Below are 24,730 nucleotides of genomic sequence, written 5' to 3' on the forward strand. Positions count from 1 at the left end.
CATCCCCAAAATCACCAAACCAAGAAAAGATGACATTAGGACAGAGATAACAGCTAGGTAGAAGGACTGGGTCTCAGAGTCTTGGCTTACTCACAGCTAGCAATGAATAACAGTACCTCTTGCTTTTTAAAGGTTAAAACTTTTTTTTTAAAGGTATGAAATAATCTATTTCATTCTTCATATTCTTATCCAAATCAATAAATCTTATTTTCCCCCAAATTTCACAAATTCCACTCCTTAAAAAGGGAACTTGTTTTCTATGTACTTATTGGTTTATAAAACAAAAGAATCCAACTTAAATCCAATTTTAAAAATAACTACACATCAGGTATCTATGAATTTCGAAAGAATGCCTTATGTTGATATTGGCATTATTGTTTTACCTGACTCATGTGGAATGGAAAACAGAAGAGTATGAGGTCCAGTGTGCTTCTCTGTACCAGTACACTTGAATCCTGCACCGAAGTGCTTACTGCTTCTACCTAAAATAAGAGAGTCTTTAGTATCTATTGTGTATTACCCTGGGAAATAGTTACCATGAAAATGTAACAATGCTTCATTTTCCTCAAAAAAAAGAAGTATGCTTCCAAGTTTCTTATATCACTAATTACACATTTTTACATTGTTTTGAATAGGTAAATATATTATAATAGTTTAAAATTAAGGAGCACAAAAGAGTACACAGCCAAAAGTTTCTCCCCCATCTGTTTCCAACCACCCAGTTTTGTTTGTGTAAACAATCAAGACTACTAAATACTTTCTGTAAATATAAGTAAATAAAAACATGCATGCATAATCCCAAACTCTGCCTTTTTCATTTAACAACATACTCTGAAGAGCTTTCCTTAACACTACATAAAGAGCTTCATTTTTTATATCCGAAGAAATACTTCCTTTCATAGATGAATCCTAATTTAACTAGGCTCCTAATGATGGTCATTTATACTGTTTACAACCAATTACTATTGTAAATAATGTTGCAATATACTTACATAATATACAAGCACACCTATAGGATAAATCTTTCAAAGCAGAATTGCCAGATATTGTGATATACGCAGTTGCAATTTAAATAGTGTAATGCTTTGTCTTAAGGTTATGTATATTTATATTCTCACCAGCTCTGTGTGACAATTTGTTTTTCCGTGTTTACCCACACATTTTTTGTTTTTGCCAATCTGATATATGAAAACGGGTATCTTCATACAGTTTAAATTTTTATTTCTCTTCTTATAAATAACATTGAGAATTTTTTCGTACCTTTGAATTATTTTTATTTCCTTAGGTCTAAGTTTCTGTTCAAATCAATTTTTCTACTTGACTGTTAATATTTACTTATTTATTTATGTAGCTCTTTGAATAATAAGGAGGTTAATCCTTTGACTGTGATGTATTATAAACAGTTTTCCAATTACGGCACTTGTTTTTTTAAAGAAATTTTAAAAAATGACTTCTTTAAAACTTCCATTAAGTCATTAAAAGGAAATGTAACGATACATTTGGAAAATAGTTTGGTAGTTTCTTATAACCTTAAAACATATATTAGGAGAAAATATAGAAGTAAATCTGTTTGAGCTTAGATTAGACACAATTTCTTAGATAATATCTAACACCAAAAGCACAAATGACAAAAAAGAAAACAGATAAATTGGATTTGATCAAAATTAAAATTTTTGTGCTTCAAAGGACACTATCAAGAAAGTGAGAAGACAACTGAGAGAATGGGAGAAAATATTTTTAAATCATATATATGATAAGAATTTCATATCTAAAATGTATAGAGAACTCCTACAACATAACAACAAAAAGAGAAATAAACCAATTTAAATAACGGGCAAAGAATTTGAACAGACATTTCTCCAAAGATTTAAAGATGGCCAATAACCACAAATATGTCCAACATCATTAGTCATCAGGGGAATGCAAATCAAAACCACAGTAACACTTCACACCCATTAGGATGGCTGTAATAAAAAAGACAGACAATAACAAGTATTGAAATGGATGTAGAGAAAAGGGAACCCTCGTATATTGCTAATTGGAATGTACATCAGTACAGTCACTTTGGAAAACAGTTTGCCAGTTCCTCAAAAAGTTAAACATAGTTACCATATGACCCAGTAATCCCACTGTTAGGTGTATACCTAGAAGATAAAAAAACTTATGTCTACACAAAAACTTATACATGAACGTTCATAAAGAATTATTCCTTAATAGCCAAAAAGTAGAAGTAACCCAAACTGTAATCAACTGAATGATGGATAAATAAAAATGTGATATATCCATACAATAGAATATTAATCAGCCATTAAAAGGAATGAAGTACATGCTTCAATATGAACGAATCTTGAAAATATTATGGTAAGTGAAAGAAGCTATTTATAAAAGACTACATATTATATATTTCATTTATATGAAATGTCCAGAATAGGCAAATCTATGGAAACAGAAAATAGTCAGTGGTTGCTAGGGACAGGAGTGAGGGGAAAATGTGATGTGATTAACAGGTACAGATGGGGTTTCTTTCTGGGGTGACGAAAATGTTCTCAAATTAGTGGTGATAGTTGTACAACTTTGTGAATATACTAAAAACCACTGAACTGTACAATTCAAAAGGATAAATTTCATGGTATGTGAATTATATCTCAATAAAGCTGTTATAAAAAAAAAGTTAAACATATATTTACCTTATAAAGCAGGAATCCCATTCCTATGTATTTTCCCAAGAAATAAGAATATATGTCTGGATAAAGAAGATGTGGTACATATATACAATGGAATATTACTCAGCCATTAAAAAGAATGAAATAATGCCATTTGCAGCAACATAGATGGACCTAGAGATTATCATACTAAGTGAAGTAAGGCAGACAGAGAAAGACAAGTATCATATGATATCACTTATATAAGGAATCTTAAAAAAAAAGATACAAATGAACTTATTTACAAAACAGAAACAGACTCACAGACTTAGAAAACAAACTTATGGTTACCAAAGGGGGAAGATGGGGGGAAGGGATAAATTAGGAGGTTGGGAGTAACATATACACACTACTGTATTTAAAACAGATAACCAACAAAGACCTACTATATAGCACAGGGAACTCTACTCAATATTCTGTAATAATCTAAATGGGAAAAGAATTTGAAAAAGAATAGATATATGCATATGTATAACTGAATCATGTTGCTGTGCACTTGAGACTAACATTATAAATCAACTATATTCCAATATAAAATAAAAATTTTAAAAAAAAGAGGGACTTCCCTGGTGGTCCAGTGGTTAAGAATCTGCCTTCCAACGCAGGGGACACAGGTTCGATCCCTGGTCGGGGAACTAAGATCCCACATGCCGCGGGGCAACTAAGCCTGCAGCCTTTAGAGCCTGTGAGCCACACCTAGAGAGTCTGCGTGCCTCAACTACTGAGCCCACGTGCTCTGGAGTCCGTGCACCACAACTAGAGAGCCCACACCCTGCAACTACTGAGCCCATGCGCTCTAGAGCCTGAGTGCCACAGCTGGAGAGAAGCCTGTGTGCCGCAACAAAAGATCGCGTGTGCCACAACCAAGACCAAACGCAGCCAAATAAATAAATAAATAAATAAATAAATAAATAAATAAATAAGAAAAAAAGAGAAATAGCTGTAAATGGAAAAAAAAGAACATATGTCTATATAAATAACTGTATGCAAATGTTTATATTAGTTTTATTCATAACTGCCCCAAACTGGAAAGAACTCAAATGTTCATTAATCAGTGAATGAATAAACAAACTATGGTATATTCATACAATACTACATAGCAATATAAAAGAACAAAGTATTGATACATGCAAAAACATGGATGATTCTCAAACACGTTGTACAAAGTGAAAGAAACCAGACAACAGCTAACACTGCATGATTCTATTACGTAACATTCTGTAAAAAGCACAATCTACAGGAATAGAAAATAGACCAGTGTTTACAAGGGCTTGGGAGTGTAGGGGAATGAGAGTGACTACGAAGGGACAAAAAAGAACTTTTTGGGGTGATGTAAATGTTCTCTATCTTGATTTTATAGTATGTATATATGTATATAGTATGTATAGTATACTATAGTATGTATGAATTTGACAAATGACTATATAATTGTCAAATTCATACAACTGTACACATGAGTTAATTTCAGTGTATGTTAATTACACTTTAATACATATAACCAAAAATCTGCATAAAAATCTGTCATTTCATAATCATATGGGGAAAAAGTAAAGGATGATTAATCACAACCTTCTTCTTTAAACATTTCAAAATGACCCTTAAGGGATTCTTTGTTTTTCACTCCTTGCTCATTTTAAGAGTACAGCACTCTACAGAGATAAAAGGTTTCCTTCTGTTCTTAATCTTGAAATTAAAAAGTATAAGCAAACAATCAATGTGATTTTTTTCAACTATCTTTCACTATCTGCTTTAGTAATACATCATTTTGCATAAATCCCATACAGAATCTGGCTATCACTTTGTCTAAAATCTGTCTTTCCTATAAAGAAATCTATGATCCAACAGAAGGTACACTTCGGGATAATATAATGAATGTGGCTATGTTAACAATGGTCTAATCAGTTAGCAAGATGGTAATAAAGACCATTTATTTGCTTGAATAACAGATAATAAAGATAACATATAAATAACAATTCCTTTTCCATGAAAAAAAAATTTGTAGGTTTTCAAAAAAATAATTAGCAACTATTTTGGTCTTTAAGTTTCCTTGATGAAAAATGTAAGCTCCATGAAAACAGGAAGTTCATTCGTGGCACGATTCTCAGCATCTGGAATTTTGTGTCTGGCTATAAAGAAGTATGAGTTAAATGAGCAACCACACGTATACCTACCATTAGCTCAATATCACTGCCAATTATATAAAGCTGATCTTCCATGGAAAGCTTCCTGTTCAAATGGGCGAGAACATACGTGATTCCAGGTAAACGCACAGCAGGACTGGTAAGAAGACTACCCCAGAGGGCACTGTAGAATGCCGACTGGTCCACTGCAGTAGCAACCTTTTCCAATAATGTGTTTGTTCTGAGGTACAAAATAAAGTGGTTGAAAAAGGGAAATATTTAGTTTCACGATGTTAAACACAAATCATTATCCTCTCCCAGAATGTATGAAAGCATCCCTGCCATAGTCATATGTTCCATAGATGGGAAGAAGCATACACGTCAGAGTCAGAGAACTGGGTGTAAGTCCTGGCTCTCCCATTTACTAGCTGTGTAATCTGGGGAAATCACTTAGTCTTTCTTCAGTTCAGTTCCTCATCCGTAAAATGAAGATAACAACAAAAACACCACCACAAGTCCCATCTGCCTCAGTGGGTTGTTAAACCCACATACATTATAGTTAATAATAATCCTATAGCAGAACATATCTTCTGTTGATTTTCTGCAAAATTTTAAAGGCTATTTCTAAATATTTCCTTGTCTTTGAAATCACATTATGTAATTCACTATTTCAATGAATTATCCTATGACAAAATCAGAGACGCATTATTGCTTTATTAAGAACTGCATTTAAAGAATAATTACATTTGTTTTAAACATAAGATAATGCAATACACAAAAATTATTACATTGCTGTATAGCAAATTCAGAATCAAGAGAATCTGATGACGAGTTCTACTGTTAACTTACTATGTGATTTAATACTAACACTGTAATCCCTTCTAGCCTCAATTTACCTACGCATTAAAAGAACATGTTTTCATATCATTTTATAGAACTTGTGTGAAATAACTGGCAAAACATATTGCTGTGGTCTGAATGTTTATGTCCCCTGAAAATTTATACATTAAAACCCTGATCCCCCAAAGTGATGGTATTAGAATGTGGAGCCTTTGGGAGGTGCTTAAGTCATGAGGGTGGAGCTCTCATGAATGAGATTAGCGTTCTTATGAAAGAAATACCGACAGAGCTCCAAAGTCCCCTCCAGTAGATGAGGATATAGGGAAAAGGCTCCAGCTATGAACCAGGCAGAAGGCTCTCACCAGAGCATGGCCATGTTGGCACCTTGATTTTGGACTCCCAGCCTCAAGAACTGTGAGAAATAAATTTCTGAATTTTTGCATTTCTGAATATTTCTAAATTTCTGAAAATAAATTTCTACCCAGTCTGTGGTATTTTGTTACAACAGCCCAAAGGACTAAGACACATAACAAGATTAAATCATAGAGATACCACAGTCATAAAGATCATTATTCAATTTCTACGTTAAATTTTTAATTATAACTAGCAGATTTATAAAATGGTATTCATTGTATGCTTCCCTTAGGAGAATTAATAAAACAATTTAAAACAAGACTGATTTATAAACTTAATAAAATAATCTCACGTTGTATTTCTAAAATTGTAAGCAAGTAAGTAAAAAAGTTAATAAAAGTAAATGATAAGTTTTGAGGACAAAAGTATTTTTTCTCAAAGTAGCTTATAAGAGTAATCCAATATTTTCAGGATTAGATTCTTACAGCATTATGGGAGCAGATGAAATACAATAAAATAGAGTAGCTTGTCAATGCACTGGAATAAATTATTTAAATTTAAATCATTACGTGTACTCGTAAAGAAAGTTTGGCATTTTCTTTTTCTGCCACCTTAATTCATAATTTCCTTTTTGGTAAGAATATCAGTAACAGAGATATTAAAGATACTTAACGTTACCCTGCATTGTCTACCACTATTAACTTTCAAAGAAATAACAGGCTCCAAAACAGATCAAATCATTTTCTTTGAAGAGTTAAAATATCAAGAGTATCATGTCAATAGGTTGGTGCTAGGCTATTTTCCACCATTAACAATTTAAAAATTGATGGTACATGGCCCAATTTCCCATTCTTTTTATTAATTTAAATGTCCTATCTATTGTACTATTATTTTAAATTATGGGTCACAAATTTTTGAGTGATTTTTATGTGCTAGGCACTAGACTAAGTGATATTGAAATATTATAGTAACACAATGAAATAGGTTATGCTTTTTTATACATGAGAAAACTCAGTAAAGTTCAGAAATGTTGAAAAAGCTTTCCTAAGCTCACACAGTGTCTGTCAAACTAGGATTTGAACCCAGTCCATCTACCTTCCAAGTCTGTGCTCTTATTACTCAGCTAAATTTTCAGTGTGATACACAAACTAGACACACTACAATAATTTTTTTGCTATAAAAATCTTCAGGTGATATACTGAAGTGTCAAGAATAATTAGTTTTTGTGATGTTACTATTACTGATTTAAGGATGCTTGCTGACAAATCCATGACTTTGACTACTTAGCTGCAGCAGTAACAGTACTCTCTTACCTCTCATAGTACTCTGATCCTTCTTCTAAGCCAGGAAGAATACCAGTTAGCAATCCTTGTAGACCAGGCTTCAGTGTTTTACCCAAAGGCAGATAATATATCTCATACAAACTTAGCAATGTTGGTTTCACCGACATGGCAGCATTTGCAAGAAGTGGAAATAGTCCAGAACTGTTTTAAAAAATAAAAACAAAAGTGGGGGATAAAATAACTACAAAATATTAATTCATATGTACCAACATGTGTGTATAAATCTTTTTTAAATGAAATAATGTTATACTGCTCAGCTTAAAATGGTACCCTGTATAGTGATGCCTTCTGTATCTATGTAACCAACCCAGGTCTCTCACCTGAGCTTCATACTCATAAACCCAGTGGCCACCTAGCTGTTTCACAAAGGTCTTCAAATTTCACGATTCGTAAACAGAGTTCCCTCTCTCCCCCCACCCCAAATCCTGATCCTTCCCCTGTAATTTCCATTTCAAAATACAGCATCAGCTCCATCTGGTTGACCAAAAGCTATACATCTTGGAGTGACCCTTGACCCTTTTAAAAAAATCTACTTTAAATTGGAATCAATTATCAAGTTTTCTCTCCAAGCCATTCTCCTACATATTTTTTGAATATAATAAATTCTCTCCATCTCCATCAGATAGTTCCTTAGAAGAGACCACCAAGATATCTCAGTCATCATCTCTTACCAATCATCATATCTCAATCACCATGTCTTACCAAGTACTGCTTCAGGATAGCCCTTTCACTGGGTTCCTGCTGCCTTTAAGATACAGTCTAAATGCTTAATGTGGCTTTAACATCTCGCTATGACATACCTCTGTACAGACCATGTATGCTCACCAATATCATTCCTGCAACCTCTGCTCCACCTACGCTGAACAATTCCTCTCAAGTTCATTTTAGAACTTTCCACACCCTCGTTAGCGAGCAGGCCTTTGCACATGCTGCTCTGAAAGATACAATTCCTGCTCCCTTACTTACAACCTCCTTGTTGTCTGGATGATTCCTAGACTTTCAGGACTCAGCCTAAGCTGTTTCCTTGAGGAGACTGTCTCCTAATTAGACTAGGTTAGGCTCCCTATTTGATGTTCCCATAGAACCTAACACTTATTCTAATAAGTAATTCTGTTCTTACCAACAGTAAGTAATTCTATTGCTGTGATAATAATAAGTAATGCTAGGGACTTCCCTGGCAGTCCAGTGGTTAAGACTCTGCGCTTCCACTGCAGGGGGCAAGGGTCCGATCCCTGGTCGGGGAACTAAGATCTTGCATGCCACACAGCGCAGCCAAAAAAAAAAAAAAAAGTAATGCTATTCCTTGCAGCAGCAAAAGGAAACATCAACAAAGTAAAAAGACAACCTACAGAATGGGAAAAAATGTTTGCAAACCATATATCTGATAAGGGGTTAATATCTAAAACACATAAAGAACTTGTACAACTCAGTAGCAAACAAACAAGTAACCTAATTACAAAATGGGCAAAGGACCTGAATAGACTTCTCTCCAAAGAAGATACATGAATGGTCAACAGGTACATGAAAAGATGCTCAACATCACTAGTCAACAGGGAAATGCATATTAAAAACCACAGTGAGATAACATCTCATGCCTGGCAGAAGGGCCATCATCAAAAAGACAAGATATAACAAATGCTGGTGTGGATGTGGAGACAAGGGAACCCCTGTGCACTGCTGGAGGGGCTGCAAATTGGTACAGTCACTATAGAAAACAGTATGGAGATTCCTCAAAAAGTTAAAAATTCCACTTCTGGGAATATATTCAAAGGTAAAAAAACACTAACTCAAAAAGAATCCCCATGTTCATAGCAGCATTATTTACAATAGCCAAGACATGGAAACAATCTAGGTGTCCACTGATGGATGAATAAAGAAGTTGTGTGTATGTGTGTACACACACACACACACACTGGAATATTATTCAGCCATAAAAATGAGGAAATCCTACCATTTGCAACCACATGGATGGATCTTTAAGGTATTATACTGAGATAAGTCAGACAGAAAAAGACATACTATATGATCTCACTTATAGGTAGAATCTTAAAACAAACCAAACCAAACCAAAACAAAAAAACACCCAAACTCATAGAAAAAGAGATCAAATTTGTGGTTACAAGAGGCAATGGTAGAGGGAGGGGGAATTAGAAGAAGGTGGTCAAAAGGTACCAACTTCCAGTTATAAGATAACTGAGTACTAAGAATGTAATGTAAAACATGATGACTACAGTTAACACTGCTATATGATATATAGGAAAGTTGTAGCAGAGTAAATCTCAAGTGCTCATCATAAGGAGAAAATTTTTTTCCTTCATTCTTTTCTTCTTTCTTTTCTTTTTATTGTATCTATATGAAAAGATGATGTTTTCTGAACCTATTGTGGTAATCATTTCACAGTATATGTAAATCAAACCATCATGCTGTACACCTTAAACTTATACAGTGAGGAATGTCAATTATTTATCAATAAAACTGGGGGAAAAAAAGAGTAATTCTAATAGATAATTCTGTAATATCAGAAAGCAAGAGACCATGACTCTCTTTTTATTTCTGTATCCTAAATCCTTAACACCAAGTCCTGCACTTGCAAAGTGCTTAACAAATGAATTAAGAATCTGTCTTCCTCCTACTTTATACAGAAAACAGAGGTCATCTAGTGGGAATTCCCTCAACTTGCCACTTTCCTGCCTTCAATTTTAGGTACAGTGTGACTTAAAGCTACAGTAGTAACCTCTTCAAAGCTACCTCGCTCCAGGGCCCAATGTCTGCCTTTGCCAGGGCCCTGCTTTATCTACCATCCTTTTTCTTTCCTGTAATTTCTTTCTTCCTCCACTGACAATTGTGCTTAAATCTTTCCTATGACTCTAAAAAGAGAACAAATTACAACAACAAAATCCCCAAACCTTTATCTTAACTACCTCCTGGCTTGAAGCTGCCTTCCTACTTCAACTTTTGGGGGGGAAAAAAAAGCACTTCTCTCAATTTATCACCTCTCATGTGATCTTCAATCACGACACTTCTACCTGCTCTACTGAAGCTGTTCTCCATACTGTCACCAATGTCTACTAATTGCCAGATTTGATGGTCTATTTTCAGTCCCTACCGTTTCATTTGCCGGTAATATTTGATACTATTCACCACAAGTTTCTCTTGAAATTCTTTCCCCTTTTGGCTTCAGGTGAGCTCTGTCTCCTGGTACATTTTCTATCTCTGATTCTTCTAGTTCCTTTTCAATGACTACTTTCCTCCACCTGCTCTTTAAATAATGTGACTCCTAAGTATTCACAGAATGGTCTCATTCCTCTTCCCTCCTTATTATTCACAATGTACTGGGTGATCTCAATCATTCTCTTGGCTTCAACTGCCACCTGAATACTAACTGCTCTAAAATCTCTCTAGCCTGAAGCCTGGGTTTGTATTATCAAAAGTTTACTTTACATACCCATTTAATATTTTATGCTGCTCAAACTACATGTCTAGCCTTCTTAGTAACACCTCTGTGTACTGTATGATATTAAAAAAAATAAGTTTGAAGAAACAATATGATATTTTACCATATAATAGGTTATAGAACTTTAAAAGTATTTGTATTTAATTATGTTAAAGCATAAACCTTGAGATTAACTTACTTAATAAAAAATAAAAAGTCCAACATTAATATAAACTTCAGTTTTTAATATAATATAAACTTGAAGTTTAATATAAACTTCAGTTTTTTAGCTATACCTCTAAAAAATACAGAATAACAATTTTACTCCATAAGGTATGTAAGAGTGTCTGCCATATTTAGACACGGTATTCTAGAATTAATTTATTATTCTTATATAGCATATTGCTAATAAAATTAGATATACTGCAACTTTGTAAAATAGCTGTTTCTTAAAGTAAACTTTCTGTTATTTGTTTAAAAAATAGCAGGCATGAGTTATATAAGAAAAGTCTTGCCTTAAGAAAGGAATCTATCAGTTATTACATGTAACCGAGCAATTTTCAGCTTTTTATTAAAAAGTACTGTTCCTTGGAATATAGTGTTTATTATTAGTATTAAAAATACCTATTACTGACTTTAGGTTCTATTTTTAAAACATCCATGCAGAATTTAAAGAAAGAGAAAACACATACACAGTAAAGTAGATCAATGAAGTTAAAAGTTTGTTTTTAAAAAGGCTAACAAAATTCATAAACTCATGACAAGACTAACCAAAGTAAAAAAGGATGTCTGCATCACCAATGTCACGAATGATAGAGGAAAACTGGATACGCACATGCAAAAGAATGAAATTAGATCCCTATCTTACACCACTTACAAAAGTTAACTCCAAATGGATTAAAGACTTAAATATAAGGCCTGAAACCATAAAATATAGAGGAAACATAGAGGAAAACATAGAGAAAAGCTCCCTGACACTGGCCTTGGCAATGATTTTTTTGGATAAGAAACCTAAAGCAAAGGCAACAAAAGCAAAAATAAACAAGTGTGACTACATCAAACTAAAATGGAAGAGAGGATAAGATATGGGGAAGCCAGAATGAAAAGTTCTAACATATGTTTTATCATAGTTCCAAAAAAGGAAGAGAGAATACATGGAGTAAACTCAATTTAAAGAGACTCCAGAATTGATGAAAGGTATTGATTTACAGATTTTAAAATCGCAATGAATCCCAGCCAGGATAAAGAAAAAGATATCTACCTCTAAATACATCGCAGTAAAACTGCAGAGTACTAATGACAAAGATGTAGAAGTAAACAGGCAAGACTTCTCTGAGGAGCTGATACTTTATCAGAGACCTGGATTAAAGCATTACAGGGTGAGGAAAACAAAGAAAATGAGGAAGAATAAGCAAAGAGACCTATGTTGTCAGAATGGAGTAAACTGGGTAGAAAGTGGTAGGAGTTAAGAGGTCACTGACACAGACTGGGCCAAAGTATATAAAGCCTTAAAAGCCACAGTAAGGGCTTTGAATTCTATTTTTAAGTGACAGGAGGAAGTCAATGGAGGTTTTTAACAGAGGAATGACATTATCTATTCAATGTATTAAAAAGTTTACTCTGATACTATGTGGAGAAAAGGGTGTAAGAGAATAAGAACAGATGTTATATGAATATTCGGAGGCCAGTAACAAAGACCACGCTAGGGATAAGGCTTACTTAGTGTGGATGCTGCCAGCAAGGGTAGAGAGAGGTAGATGTATTTGGAACATGGAACAATAGCTAACATTTATTGAGTACTTATTACATGCTGTACATTGTTCTAAGCACTTTACATATATTAGCTCTCTTAACTCTGTTAACAATACTATGAAATTGATCATCTTATTCCCATTTTTGCAGATGAGAATACATACAGAGGTGAAGAAAATGGCCCAAGATCACAGAGCCAGTTAGCTGTAAATATGCATTGTCTGACTCCACTGCCTCTGCTCTTAACCACCACGAGATAGAACCCTTAGCGACAGAATGTTCATGAGAGGAAGGAGAATGTGGGCGAAGAAAACAAGACGTCCAGTGTGAGTCGGATTTCCGGTGTAAATGGACGGATGGTGGTGCCACTTGCTGGGCTTCAGCGCGCTGCAGATGCCCAGGTTTATGCGACAAGGTGAGGTTAGTTTGGAGCAGGTTGAGCTTCAGTTGCCTTTAAAGATCCACACTGAGGTGGTGAGTAAGCCAGGAGTTTAAAGCAGAAGTCAGCACTAGTGATACCAAGTTGGGAGTCTGCACATAAAAGATAAACCATGGCTTGGATAAGCATGCCCAAGGAGAGAATATAAAATGAAAACATTAGGTACAGGACTAAGCAAGCCTTAAGGAACTCCATATGTAGAGTTTAGGGAAAGGAGAAAAGGCTGGTAAAGGAGATTGAGACAGTAACAAAACTGGAGAATGCAGTATCACAGAAGGCAAGAGAAAAAGACTATTTTAAGTAGAGAATGGTCAACTATGTTGAAAGGTGTTAAGAGATCAAGGTATCTGTTTTTTCTCAGGGTAGTTCTCTAGCTTAAAAACATAGAATGTACTGTAGTCTCAACAATTTTGAAAAAGAAAACTTTTCAAAAATGACATCTGAGAAGGAAAAAATTCTTATATTAACAAACATTGGGGACTTCCTTGGTAGTCCAGTGGGTAAGATTCCACGTTCCCAATGCAGGGCACCCGGGTTCGATCCCTGGTCAGGGAACTAGATCCCACATGCATGCTGCAACTAAGAGTCTGCATGCCACAACTAAGAGTATGTGTGCTGCAACTAAAAGATCCTGAATGCTGCAACGAAGATCCCGCATGCTGCTACTAAGGCCTGGCACAGCCAAAATAAATAAATAAATAAATCTTAAAAAAAAAAAAGAAAGAAAGAAATACTGTAAATTTTTCTGAAGTACTTATTTATCAAAATATTTTAGATTGACATCTGGAAACTTTCATCATTAAGGACTTTTCAATTTTTTACCTTTTACTGCAAAAAGCATAATAGCTAAAAATACTTTTTACTTACATGCAAATAGTAAAATTATTCTCACCTATATAAAAAAAGATCTTTGGCAAGTCGCTTAGGTCCAATGATTTTGAAGATAATTTCATATGTTTCAAGTGCCTTCCGATGAACTCCACCTGGTAATGCTGGATGTAGACATTGAGCTAGGCGTTTGCCTATGGTCAGTTTTTTGGGTACCACTTGGTACTTTGCATTATTTTGTAAAACCTTGAAGAAAACATTTTAATTCAGTTGAGAAAAAATATTACATTTCATTTTATTTCCATTTTCTAGCATAGTATTACCAAAAATCCTCATAGGACTTCTTTACACTCTGAAAAAATTATAGAGGATGTCAAAAAACTTTTGTTTTTGTCAGTTACATCTGTCAATACTGGATTTAAAATTAAAACTGAGGATTTAAAAATATTTATTAATTTGTTAAAAAAAACTCATTATGTGTTAACAGAAATAACATTTTTATGAAAAATAACAATACTTTCCAAAACAAATTTGTTCAGAAGAAAGGCACTATTTTAGATGTCTGCAAATCTTTAATGTCAGTCAGCCTTCAACCTATTTTGGATACACTGTTTGAAATACATGAAGAAAATCAAACCTCAACATAGATACTTTGTTGGAAGAGGAACAACCACTGCTGTAGTATATCATATTATAGCAAGTAACTCTAGTGCTAACAAGAACATACATGAGATTATAATTGCCCATTTGCTTTTACTAATCTCCCAATTCGGCCAAATACATGTTGCTGTATTTATTCAGCCACTACATTTCTTTAGAGATGATGGTCAAGGCAGAATTTATAGAAGAAGATGCTATCTCACAAATCACTCAAAGGAGATTAATTATTTAAGTGACAAAAGACTTACAAATGCAGTTCTTCAGAGTATTATGGCAAAATGCTGATAGAATACTAGAAAATGAACACTCAGAATGAATACAGTATAATAGACGAGAACTGGAATTTAGATGAAACACAAAAGAAGTCCTTTATTTTAAAAAATAAAGAACTGAGGTTGAAATATATAAAATGAATGATCTGTCAAAGGCAGTACAGAAGAGAAGCACTAGAGTTTCCATTTCATAAAAAAAGCGGAGGGTCTGAGGTCCACTTAGATATAAAATTTTCAATGTTCTTCCCACTACAAGCCTTCAATCCAGTTTTAAATTGGATGTAATGAATGTAAATAAAATTAGAGCTACGAATGCAAAGCAAATCAAGGGCACAACACTAATAAGACTTCAACTACAAAACATTTTTATTTTTTGAAACTAGCTGCCTTCCATTTCTAGAATATTACTTTGAATTTTGGATGAAGGAGCAAAGAATCAATATTTACATATATTTTAAAGAAAAGTATAATTATTACCAGAAGTACTTCTGTAGAAGGAAACTTAATGATGTGTAACACAAAATGCCTCAATAAAGAAATTCTGATACCAAATAAAATTTTTTTAAAAAAGCAAAATATAGCACTATTTTCTAAAAGCATTTGAGTTAGAAAACTTGTATAAATGAGGTATAATAATTTACTATATTAATAACTAATAAAATTTTATACTAAAACATATTTAGACTAACTTCAACGAATTTATATATATATAAAACCCTTGCCTTGTTTCACCATGATTTTAGGTAAGTTTCACCAATGCCTTGTATATCCTATGTTATATTATCTGCATACAGTGAAATCTGTTTTCATGAATATTGATTAAGTATAAAAAACTAATTATGTACTTAATTAGGCAAATTAATTTCCACAATTTAATGAATTGCTTTTACACGTAGTTCCTAATAAGTCTTCAGAAAGAGACCCTTCAGGACAAGAAAGAACCTAACTACCTTTAAACAAACTTATATTTTTGGATGCAATTTCTTGGGGATATTGTAAAAGTTTTGAGAATTTATCAAACCTCAAATGATAAATGTTAGAAGTTAACATGCAAACAGAAGTTTGCGCATCTAATTTTAAGATAAATCCTTGGCATTGGAAATGAAGGCTTTTCTTTTTAAGATATCAGGGTAATTATCTATAGTATGAGATTGAAAACTAGTGTTTTTGGTATATATTTTAAGACAAATTTCTTTCCTAATAATTGTATGCTAGAGTGTTTGATGTTAAAATAGTTACCGGAAGAGCTCGCTCTTCCTATCTGCTCCCCTAGTCCACTTAATATTTAGTAGCATTTGTATTCAATAACAGATATTAAAAACAAACCCCAAAAGCCCCCAAAATAAAAACTATGTGTGTGAAGTGAGAAAATTGTGATCTAAGTTAAAAAAAAAAAAGGGGTCAAAATTTAAAGCTACAAGTTGATCAGTGATGCCACCACAATAACAGTGGATAACAACCAGACATGTGAAGAAGGATCATTCAAGGCCAAGCTCCAAGGCCTAAGCAACTGCTTGTCACTTTTGTAAAAAGTACTGACTATAACTAAGAACTGCCTGGACATAAAATGTTTTCTTAATGCTACATACCATTTGGAAAGGACACAGCAGTTACTGCTTTCCACATGCAGTTTTTCATTTTGCTGCTAGGAACTCCAGAACCATATCTGATGCTCATTTACAGAAACTTATTAACCTTCATGGTTAGCATATTTGCTTCCTAGTCTTGTGTTTATAGGTAATAAAGGAATAACTATATTTTTCAAGTACTGTTGTGGTTTTGGCCTCAAAAAAAAAAAAAAGTCTGACTCTATAGGCATGCAACTCATGAAGTAAAATAGCAGAATCAAAAGTAATTCTGAGGTTTAGTTATGTTTTTAAATTCTTTACTTCAAGGTTGAGAGAAATTCAGTAAATACAGATGCAGGTTTCTGATTTTTACTCTATTTTATGAAATGAGTAAGACAGACATACCTTATTAAGTTTTCCAAGTGCCGATATCAAATCTGCCCATTCACTGGAGTATTCAAAATTCTTTAGTGCTTTATCAATTGCAGCTACATAGTTTCTGTATTTGGAGTCACTCAATAACTCCAGCTCTTCTGTGTTCATCCTCCCACAGTGTCCCACTAGAGGCAAATTCCAAAGTCATGTAAAATCATCACCTACAAAAAAGTCTGCAGGAGGAACCAAAGTTACAAAGTAAAGTATTAAAATGGGTTCAGAGTTAATGGCTAACTTTAAAATGTTTCTTGAGTTAGAAGTGATCAAAACTTCAGTCAGCTAGTATGCAGGTTCATGGAAGTATTCAAAGACAGCTTCAAAGGTAACTATTCATGTGTTCCTTTCTAGGAACTGGAAAAATGGCTGTGAGGACTTAGGGATTTATAAAGGAGGAAATATTCCTGTACTTATTTCAATTTAGAAATAATGTTATTTCTTTGTCATATTTGCTGATATAACATTCTGATACACATACTCCTCTACTTTGTTTTGATCCTAAAATGCACTGACTGGTTATATTAGAAACATCAAGGACATTAAAACACTAACAACAACAACAATAGGAAAAAGAAAATGAATGACTTGGAGATCATCTTATTTTATTAAGCGATAATAGGCATATAGTATGAAAGAACATAAGCTGTTTGGAATTAATAAAACTTTTAATAAAACTGATGAGTATATGTGGTAGTTTAAAATATGTCCACAAATTCTTTGATATTACTTTCAAAAAGCACTGCCTAATTCTCCAGCCCTGTGAGCTGGATTCTGGAACTCAATTCTAACGAAAATAGTAAGGCAGAAGTGACAATTTGTAATGGCCAAGACTAGGTCATAAAAGCACTTCAGCTTCCTCCTTGCTCTCTCTCTTAGATCAGTAGATCTGGGGAAAGCCAGCTGCCACATCACGAGGACATTTCAAGGAACCTTATGGAGAGGTTTCTGTGGTAAGGAACCGAGGCTTTCTGCCAACAGCCACGTGAGTGAGCCACCTTAGAAGCAGATCCTTCATCCCTAAGAAAGCCTTGATTTGACTGCAGTACCAACTGACATCTTGACTGATTTCATGAGAGATCCTGAGCCAGAACTACGTAAGTCTCTCAAATTCATGACCTAGAGAAATTTTGTTGTTTTAGGCCACTGAGCTGGGGGGTAATTTGTTACACAGCAATAGAATAGATAACTAAAATGCAGTAGTAACAAGGATTTAACTGAGGCTCAACTTAAAAATCAACGCGGGGACTTCACTGGTGGCACAGTGGTTAAGAATCCGCCTGCCAATGCAGGGGACACAGGTTCGATCCCTGGTCTGGGAAGATCCCACATGCCACAGAGCAACTAAGCCTGTGCGCCACAACTACTGAGCCTGAGCTCTAGAGCCTGCAAGCCACAACTACTGAGCCCACGTGCCACAACTACTGAAGCTTGTGCACCTAGAGCCTGTATTCCACAACAAGAGAAGCCACCACAATGAGAAGCCCGCACAGCACAATGGAGAGTAGCCCCCATCGCCTCAACTAGAGAAAGCCCGTGTGCAGCAATGAAAACCCAACGTAGGCAAAAATAAATAAATAAATAAATAAAAAATTAATGTGGCCTCTCCACCTTTTTGGTGTCCTATCTGACTTTTAACTTTGCACCCTTCCCTAGAGCTGGGTTTGTGGATCTGCAGAAGGATCTAAGAACTAGCCAATACAATTAAATGAGGGTTAAAAGTCTTTCAACAAATGGCTTTGGGATAACTGGATATTCATATGTAGAAGAATGAAGTGGACTCCTTCCTCACACCTATACAAAAATCAACTCAAAATGAATCATAGATCTAAATGTAACAGCTAGAACTATAAAACTCTTAGAAGAAAATACAGGAATAAATCCTCAAGGCCTAGAGCTAGGTCTTCTTAGGATTTCTCAGAAATAACACTAAAAGCAGCATAAGCGATATAAACACAAGCAAGGAGAAAATAAACCGGACTTCATCAAAATTAAAAACCTTTCTCTGCTTCAAAAGATACCATCGGGGCTTCTCTGATGGCGCAGTGGTTGAGAATCTGCCTGCCAATGCAGGGGACATGGGTTCGAGCCCTGGTCTGGGAAGATCCCACATGCCGCAGAGCAACTGGGCCCGTGAGCCACAACTACTGAGCCTGCGCGTCTGGAGCCTGTGCCCCACAACGAGAGGCCGCGATAGTGAGAGGCCCGCACACCGTGATGAAGAGTGGCCCCCGCTCGCCGCAACTGGAGAAAGCCCTCGCACAGAAACGAAGACCCTACACAGCCATAAATAAATAAATAAATAAATAAATTTATTTTAAAAAAAAGAGATACCATCAACAAAGTGAAAAGACAACTGACAGAATGGAAGAAAATATATCTCCCATATTTCTGATAAAGGACTTGAACTAGATATATAAAGAACTCTTACAAGTCAATAATAAAAGGACAAATAACTTTGAAATGGGCAAAGAATATGAATAGATATTTCTCCAAAGAAGATACACAAATGTCCAAAAAGTACATGAAGTGATACTCAACATCATTAAGTATCAGGGAAATGCAAATCAGAACCACGAGATACTTCATACACACTAGGATGGCTATAATAAAAAAGACAATAGTAAGTATTGGCAAAGATATGGAGAAACTGGAACACTTGTACACTGCTAGTGGGAATGTAAATTGGTGCAGCTGCTTTGGAAAACTGTCAGGCAGTTCTCAAAAGGTTAAACATAGAATTACCATACAACCCAGCAATTCTACTCCTGGGTATGGTACACACACTCCAGAGAAATGAAAACATGTCCACACAAAAACTTGTACACGAATGTTCAAAGAAGCATTATTCATAATGGCCAAGAAGGGGAAACAACTCAAATGTCTATCAACTGATGTGTGGATAAATAAAAAACAATGAAATATTGTTCAAGCATAAAAAGGAATGAAGTACTGTTACATACTATGACATGGATGAACCTTGAAAACATTCTGCTAAATGAAAGAAACCATGTATTTTATAATTCCATTTATATAAAATGTCCAGAATAGACAAGTCTTTAGGGATGGAAAGTAATGAGCTTTTGGTTAGGGTGGAAAGGGGAGTGAATTGGGGAGAAACAGAAAGCAACTCCTAATGAGAACAGGGTTTCTTTCAACAGGGTTTCTTTTGTCATTTGGGAAATGACAAAAATGTTAAAATTAATTATAAGACCCACACACCTACGGTCAATTAATCTTCAACAAAGGAGGCAAAAATACACAATGGTGAAAAAGTCTCTTCAGCAAGTGGTGCTGGGAAAGTTGGACAGCCGCATGTAAATCAATGAAGTTAGAACACACCCTCTCAACATACACAAAAATAAATTCAAAATGGCTTAAAGACTTAAACATAAGACATGACACCATAAAACTCCTAGAAGAGATCATAGGCAAAACATTCTCTGACATAAATCGGACCGATGTTTTCTTAGGTCAGTCTCCAAGGCAATAGAAATAAAAACAAAAATAAACAAATAGGACCTAATTAAACTTACAAGCTTTTGCAGAACACAGAAAACCATTAAAAAAACCGAAAAGACAACCTATAGAATGGGAGAAAATATTTGCAAATGATGCGACTGACAGGGCTTAACTTCCAAAATATACAAACAGCTCATAGAACTCGACAACAAAAAAACAAACAACCCAATCAAAAAAAATGGACAGAAGACCTAAATAGACATTTCTCCAAAGAAGGAATACAAATGGCCAATAGGCACATGAAAAGATGCTCAACATCACTAGTTATTAGAGAAATGTATATCAAAATTACAGTGAGGTACCACCTCACACCGGTCAGAATGGCCATCATTAAAAACTCCACAAGTAACAAATGCCGAAGAGGATGTGGAGAAAAGGGAACTCCCCTTCACTGTTGGTAGGGATGTAAGTTGGTGCAGCCACAATGGAAAACAGTATGGAGGTTCCTCTGAAAACTAAAAACAGAATTACCATATGATCCAGCAATCACACTCTTGGGCATGTATCCAGACAAAACTCTAATCCAAAAAGTTCGTATGTTCATGGCAGCACTATTCACAATAGCCAAGACATGGAAACAACCTAAATGTCCATCGACGGGAGGAATGGATAAAGAAGATGTGGTGTGGTGGGGAGCCTCAGCGTCCCGCTCGCTTGGAGAGAGGTACCTCTCCTCTTCCCTCTCCCTCTCCTTAAGGAGTGGGGTCAACATATCAATGGAGCAAGTCACAGTCGTCGATGCCAGCTTCTTCTTGAAATCTTCCCAGAACGGAATCCTGACAATGATACAGGACACACAATGGGTGATCCATTCATGTTGCAGCAATCTACAAACCCAGCACCAGGAATTCTGGGACCTCCGCCTCCCTCATTTCATCTTGGGGGACCAGCAGTTGGACCAAGAGGAAATCTGGGTGCTGGAAATGGAAACCTGCAAGGACCAAGACACATGCAAAAGGGCAGAGTGATAACTAGCCGAGTTGTTCACATCATGGATTTCCAGCGAGGGAAAAACTTGAGATATCAACTATTACAGCTGGTGGAACCATTTGGAGTTATTTCAAATCATCTGATTCTAAATAAAATTAATGAGGCATTTATTGAAATGGCAACCACAGAAGATGCTCAGGCTGCAGTGGATTATTATACAACCACACCAGCATTAGTATTTGGCAAGCCAGTGAGAGTTCATTTATCCCAGAAGTATAAAAGAATAAAGAAACCTGAAGGGAAGCCAGACCAGAAGTTTGATCAAAAACAAGAGTTTGGACGTGTGATACATCTCAGCAATTTACCTCATTCTGGCTATTCTGACAGTGCTGTCCTCAAGCTTGCTGAGCCTTATGGGAAAATTAAGAATTATATACTGATGAGGATGAAAAGTCAGGCCTTTATTGAGATGGAGACCAGAGAAGATGCAATGGCAATGGTTGACCACTGTTTGAAAAAGGCCCTTTGGTTTCAAGGGAGATGTATAAAAGTTGACCTGTCTGAAAAATACAAAAAATTGGTACTCAGGATTCCCAACAGAGGCATTGACTTACTGAAAAAAGATAAGTCCCGGAAAAGATCTTACTCTCCAGATGGCAAAGAATCTCCAAGTGATAAGAAATCCAAAACTGATGGTTCCCAAAAGACTGAAAGTACAACCGAAGGTAAAGAACAAGAAGAGAAATCAGGAGAAGATGGTGAAAAAGATACAAAGGATGACCAGGCAGAACAAGAACCTAACATGCTTCTTGAATCTGAAGATGAGCTACTTGTAGATGAAGAAGAAGAAGCAGCAGCACTGCTAGAAAGTGGCAGTTCAGTGGGAGATGAGACAGATCTTGCTAATTTAGGGGATGTGGCATCTGATGGGAAAAAGGAACCTTCAGACAAAATTGTGAAAAAAGATGCAAATGCGAGTGCTTCAGCAACTGCGAACAAAAAGCTTAAAAAGCGTCGTTTCCCAGGGAGTATGGAAGGTTTTGTCACTCTAGATGAGGTTGGTGATGAGGAAGATTCGGAACTTCAGAAACTTCGTAAATCGGGCATGGCATTTAAATCTGGTGACAAAAATGATGATGGTTTGGTTGAAATTAAGGTGGACAAGATCGAGGAACTTGACCAAGAAAATGAAGCAGCGTTGGAAAATGGAATTAAAAATGAGGAAAATACAGAACCAGGTGCTAAATCTGCTGAGAATGCTGATGATCCCAACAAAGATACGTGAAAACGCAGATGGCCAAAGTGATGAAAACAAGGAGGACTATACAATCCCAGATGAGTATGGAATTGGACCATATCAGCCCAATGTTCCTGTTGGTATAGACTATGTGATACCTAAAACAGGGTTTTACTGTAAGCTGTGTTCACTCTTTTATACAAATGAAGAAGTTACAAAGAATACTCATTGCAGCAGTCTTCCTCATTATCAGAAATTAAAGAAATTTCTGAATAAATTGGCAGAAGAACGCAGGCAGAAGAAGGAAGCTTAAGATGTGCAAGAAGCTTAATGATTTCAAAGAAAATAATGGTTCTTTGTTTTTAAATGTTAACCTTTTTTTTAAATACAATACAGATAGAAGAAAAAAAAAAAAGATGTGGTATATATACAATGGAATTCTACTCAGCCATAAAAAAGAACAAAATAATGCCATTTGCAGCAACATGGATGCAACTAGAGATTATCACACTAAGTGAAGTCAGAAAGAGAAAGACAAATACCATATAATATCACTTATATGTGGAATCTAAAAGATGACACAAATGAACCTATCTATGAAACAGAAACAGACTCACAGACATAGAGAACAGACTTGTGGTTGCCAAGGGGGAGGGGACTTGGGGAGAGTTGGAGTGGGAGGCTGGGGTTAGCAGATGTAAGCTGTTGTATATGGAATGGACAAACAACAAGGTCCTACTGTACAGCACAGAGAACTATATTCAGCAGCCTATGATAAACCATAATGGAAAAGAATATAAATAAAGAATGTATACATAGGTATAACTGAATCACTTTGCTGTACAGAAAAAATTAACACAACATTGTAAATCAACTATACTTCAATAAAAAAATTGTTTATAAGGATGGCTACACAGCTCTGTGAATGTACTGAAAACCACTAAATTATACTTTAAATAGGTGACTTGTATAGTATGTGAATTATATCTCAATAAAGGTATAGAGCTATATATATGTGTATATATGTAAGATATATATCTATATATGTAAAATATACACACATATATAGATATATGTATACATATAAAAATGGGCTTTAGGGATTTGTGCATTACCTCAAATTACATGCAAAATTTACATCTTACATTTTATTGGGGAATAGCCTACTTTTATAATATTCTCAAAAATAGTTTTTTAAAGTAATCTTCAAAAAGGCTAAGAATCACTACCCTAGAGAATGTACTCTATATTAATAAAAACCTGTTTGCCTGAAAAAAGCTAAAAATCTCTTAATTTATTAAATCAAAATTTCCCTGGTTAAGGTTATGCCAAAAAGAAGCAATACGCACTTCCCAATTCTCTATCTCAACTCTTTAATCCATAAAAACAAAACCAGACAAATCCTAAATCCCGTCTTTGGAGAGAATATCACCTTAAATATAGAGTCACTTGACATATGAAATTATTCACTTCACTGCACCATGTGCCAAGCAGTATGTTTGGATGCTGACTAGAGAGAATATACCTGATTTACTGATGCTTTTCCCACTGGGAGTGGTGGGAGTGGAGAATAAAGTAAAGTAAATCCTTTAAGACAGTTAATCTGCTTTTCTCTTTAAAACTGTGATATTTGACCCTAGGGGCTTAATACAAAGTTTATGAGGGAAAAAACCCACTTTATAGTTCTATCTTCATGGTCTGGACTCTCAAAGCAGCAAACCAAACATAAAGCAGTATTTTGAAGTACTACTCTGCAAAATCCAAGATGACTGTGAAATTTAAATAAGTGAATCAAAAATTATCTCAACTACCTTCCATTTCAAAATTGATTTTGTTTTATAGAAGAGTTGGATATGTAATTCTTCTACTAGGGTAGACGTCTTTGAGAGCAGGAACTACGTTTTATATATATTCGTATGCTGCACAGCACATAACTTACAATAGTGAAGCTCAAGCTGGATTCATACAAAGTGGTTTAAGTGTAATGGTTAAGACTGGGAATAAATTAAAAATTCTGCAAGCTGTTTTATCATTAATCTATGGTTTCTAAAAATTTTTTAAACTAGATTTAACCACAACTATAAACAAAGACACTGCAATATGTGCTTCAGATACAAAAGACTGACATACGAAAACATTTAAAGCTATAAAATTTGATAACTAATAAATATTAATACATAGTGAAATATGGAAGAAAGGTTAGAATGAACACAAACTAAAACATTTATAAAACATTTATAATTTTTCTTCTGAAAGAGAAGAAAGAACTGCAAAACCAATTAAACTTGGGGGAAAAAAATC

General features: G+C 34.9%; 2 protein-coding genes across 11 annotated transcripts in view; one reads left to right on the forward strand and one right to left on the reverse strand.

Annotated features, from left to right (window-relative positions):
• DOP1A (DOP1 leucine zipper like protein A) overlaps positions 1 to 24,730 on the reverse strand; it is a 114,172-nt gene that overhangs the window by 68,071 nt on the left and 21,371 nt on the right. For 9 of the 10 annotated variants that reach the window (XM_057527571.1, XM_057527575.1, XM_057527572.1 and 6 more), the window contains exons 2-6: positions 16,717 to 16,919; positions 13,876 to 14,057; positions 7,330 to 7,500; positions 4,870 to 5,063; positions 384 to 478 (exon numbers count right to left, since the gene is read on the reverse strand). In XM_057527571.1, the coding sequence (XP_057383554.1) occupies positions 384 to 478; positions 4,870 to 5,063; positions 7,330 to 7,500; positions 13,876 to 14,057; positions 16,717 to 16,854 (780 nt within the window). In that variant the 5' untranslated portion in view covers positions 16,855 to 16,919. The remainder of the gene's footprint in view (positions 1 to 383; positions 479 to 4,869; positions 5,064 to 7,329; positions 7,501 to 13,875; positions 14,058 to 16,716; positions 16,920 to 24,730) is intronic. The other variant, XM_057527578.1, reaches the window with a different exon arrangement.
• LOC102998451 (matrin-3-like) lies at positions 20,909 to 22,822 on the forward strand. Its single transcript, XM_057527584.1, is given in 2 exon segments — positions 20,909 to 22,473; positions 22,475 to 22,822. Coding segments are annotated over 2 exon segments (1,680 nt in total). The 5' UTR covers positions 20,909 to 21,061; the 3' UTR covers positions 22,743 to 22,822.

The sequence above is a fragment of the Balaenoptera acutorostrata genome, chromosome 14 (genome assembly GCF_949987535.1).
Source record: "Balaenoptera acutorostrata chromosome 14, mBalAcu1.1, whole genome shotgun sequence".
NCBI classification, from domain to species: domain Eukaryota; kingdom Metazoa; phylum Chordata; class Mammalia; order Artiodactyla; family Balaenopteridae; genus Balaenoptera; species Balaenoptera acutorostrata.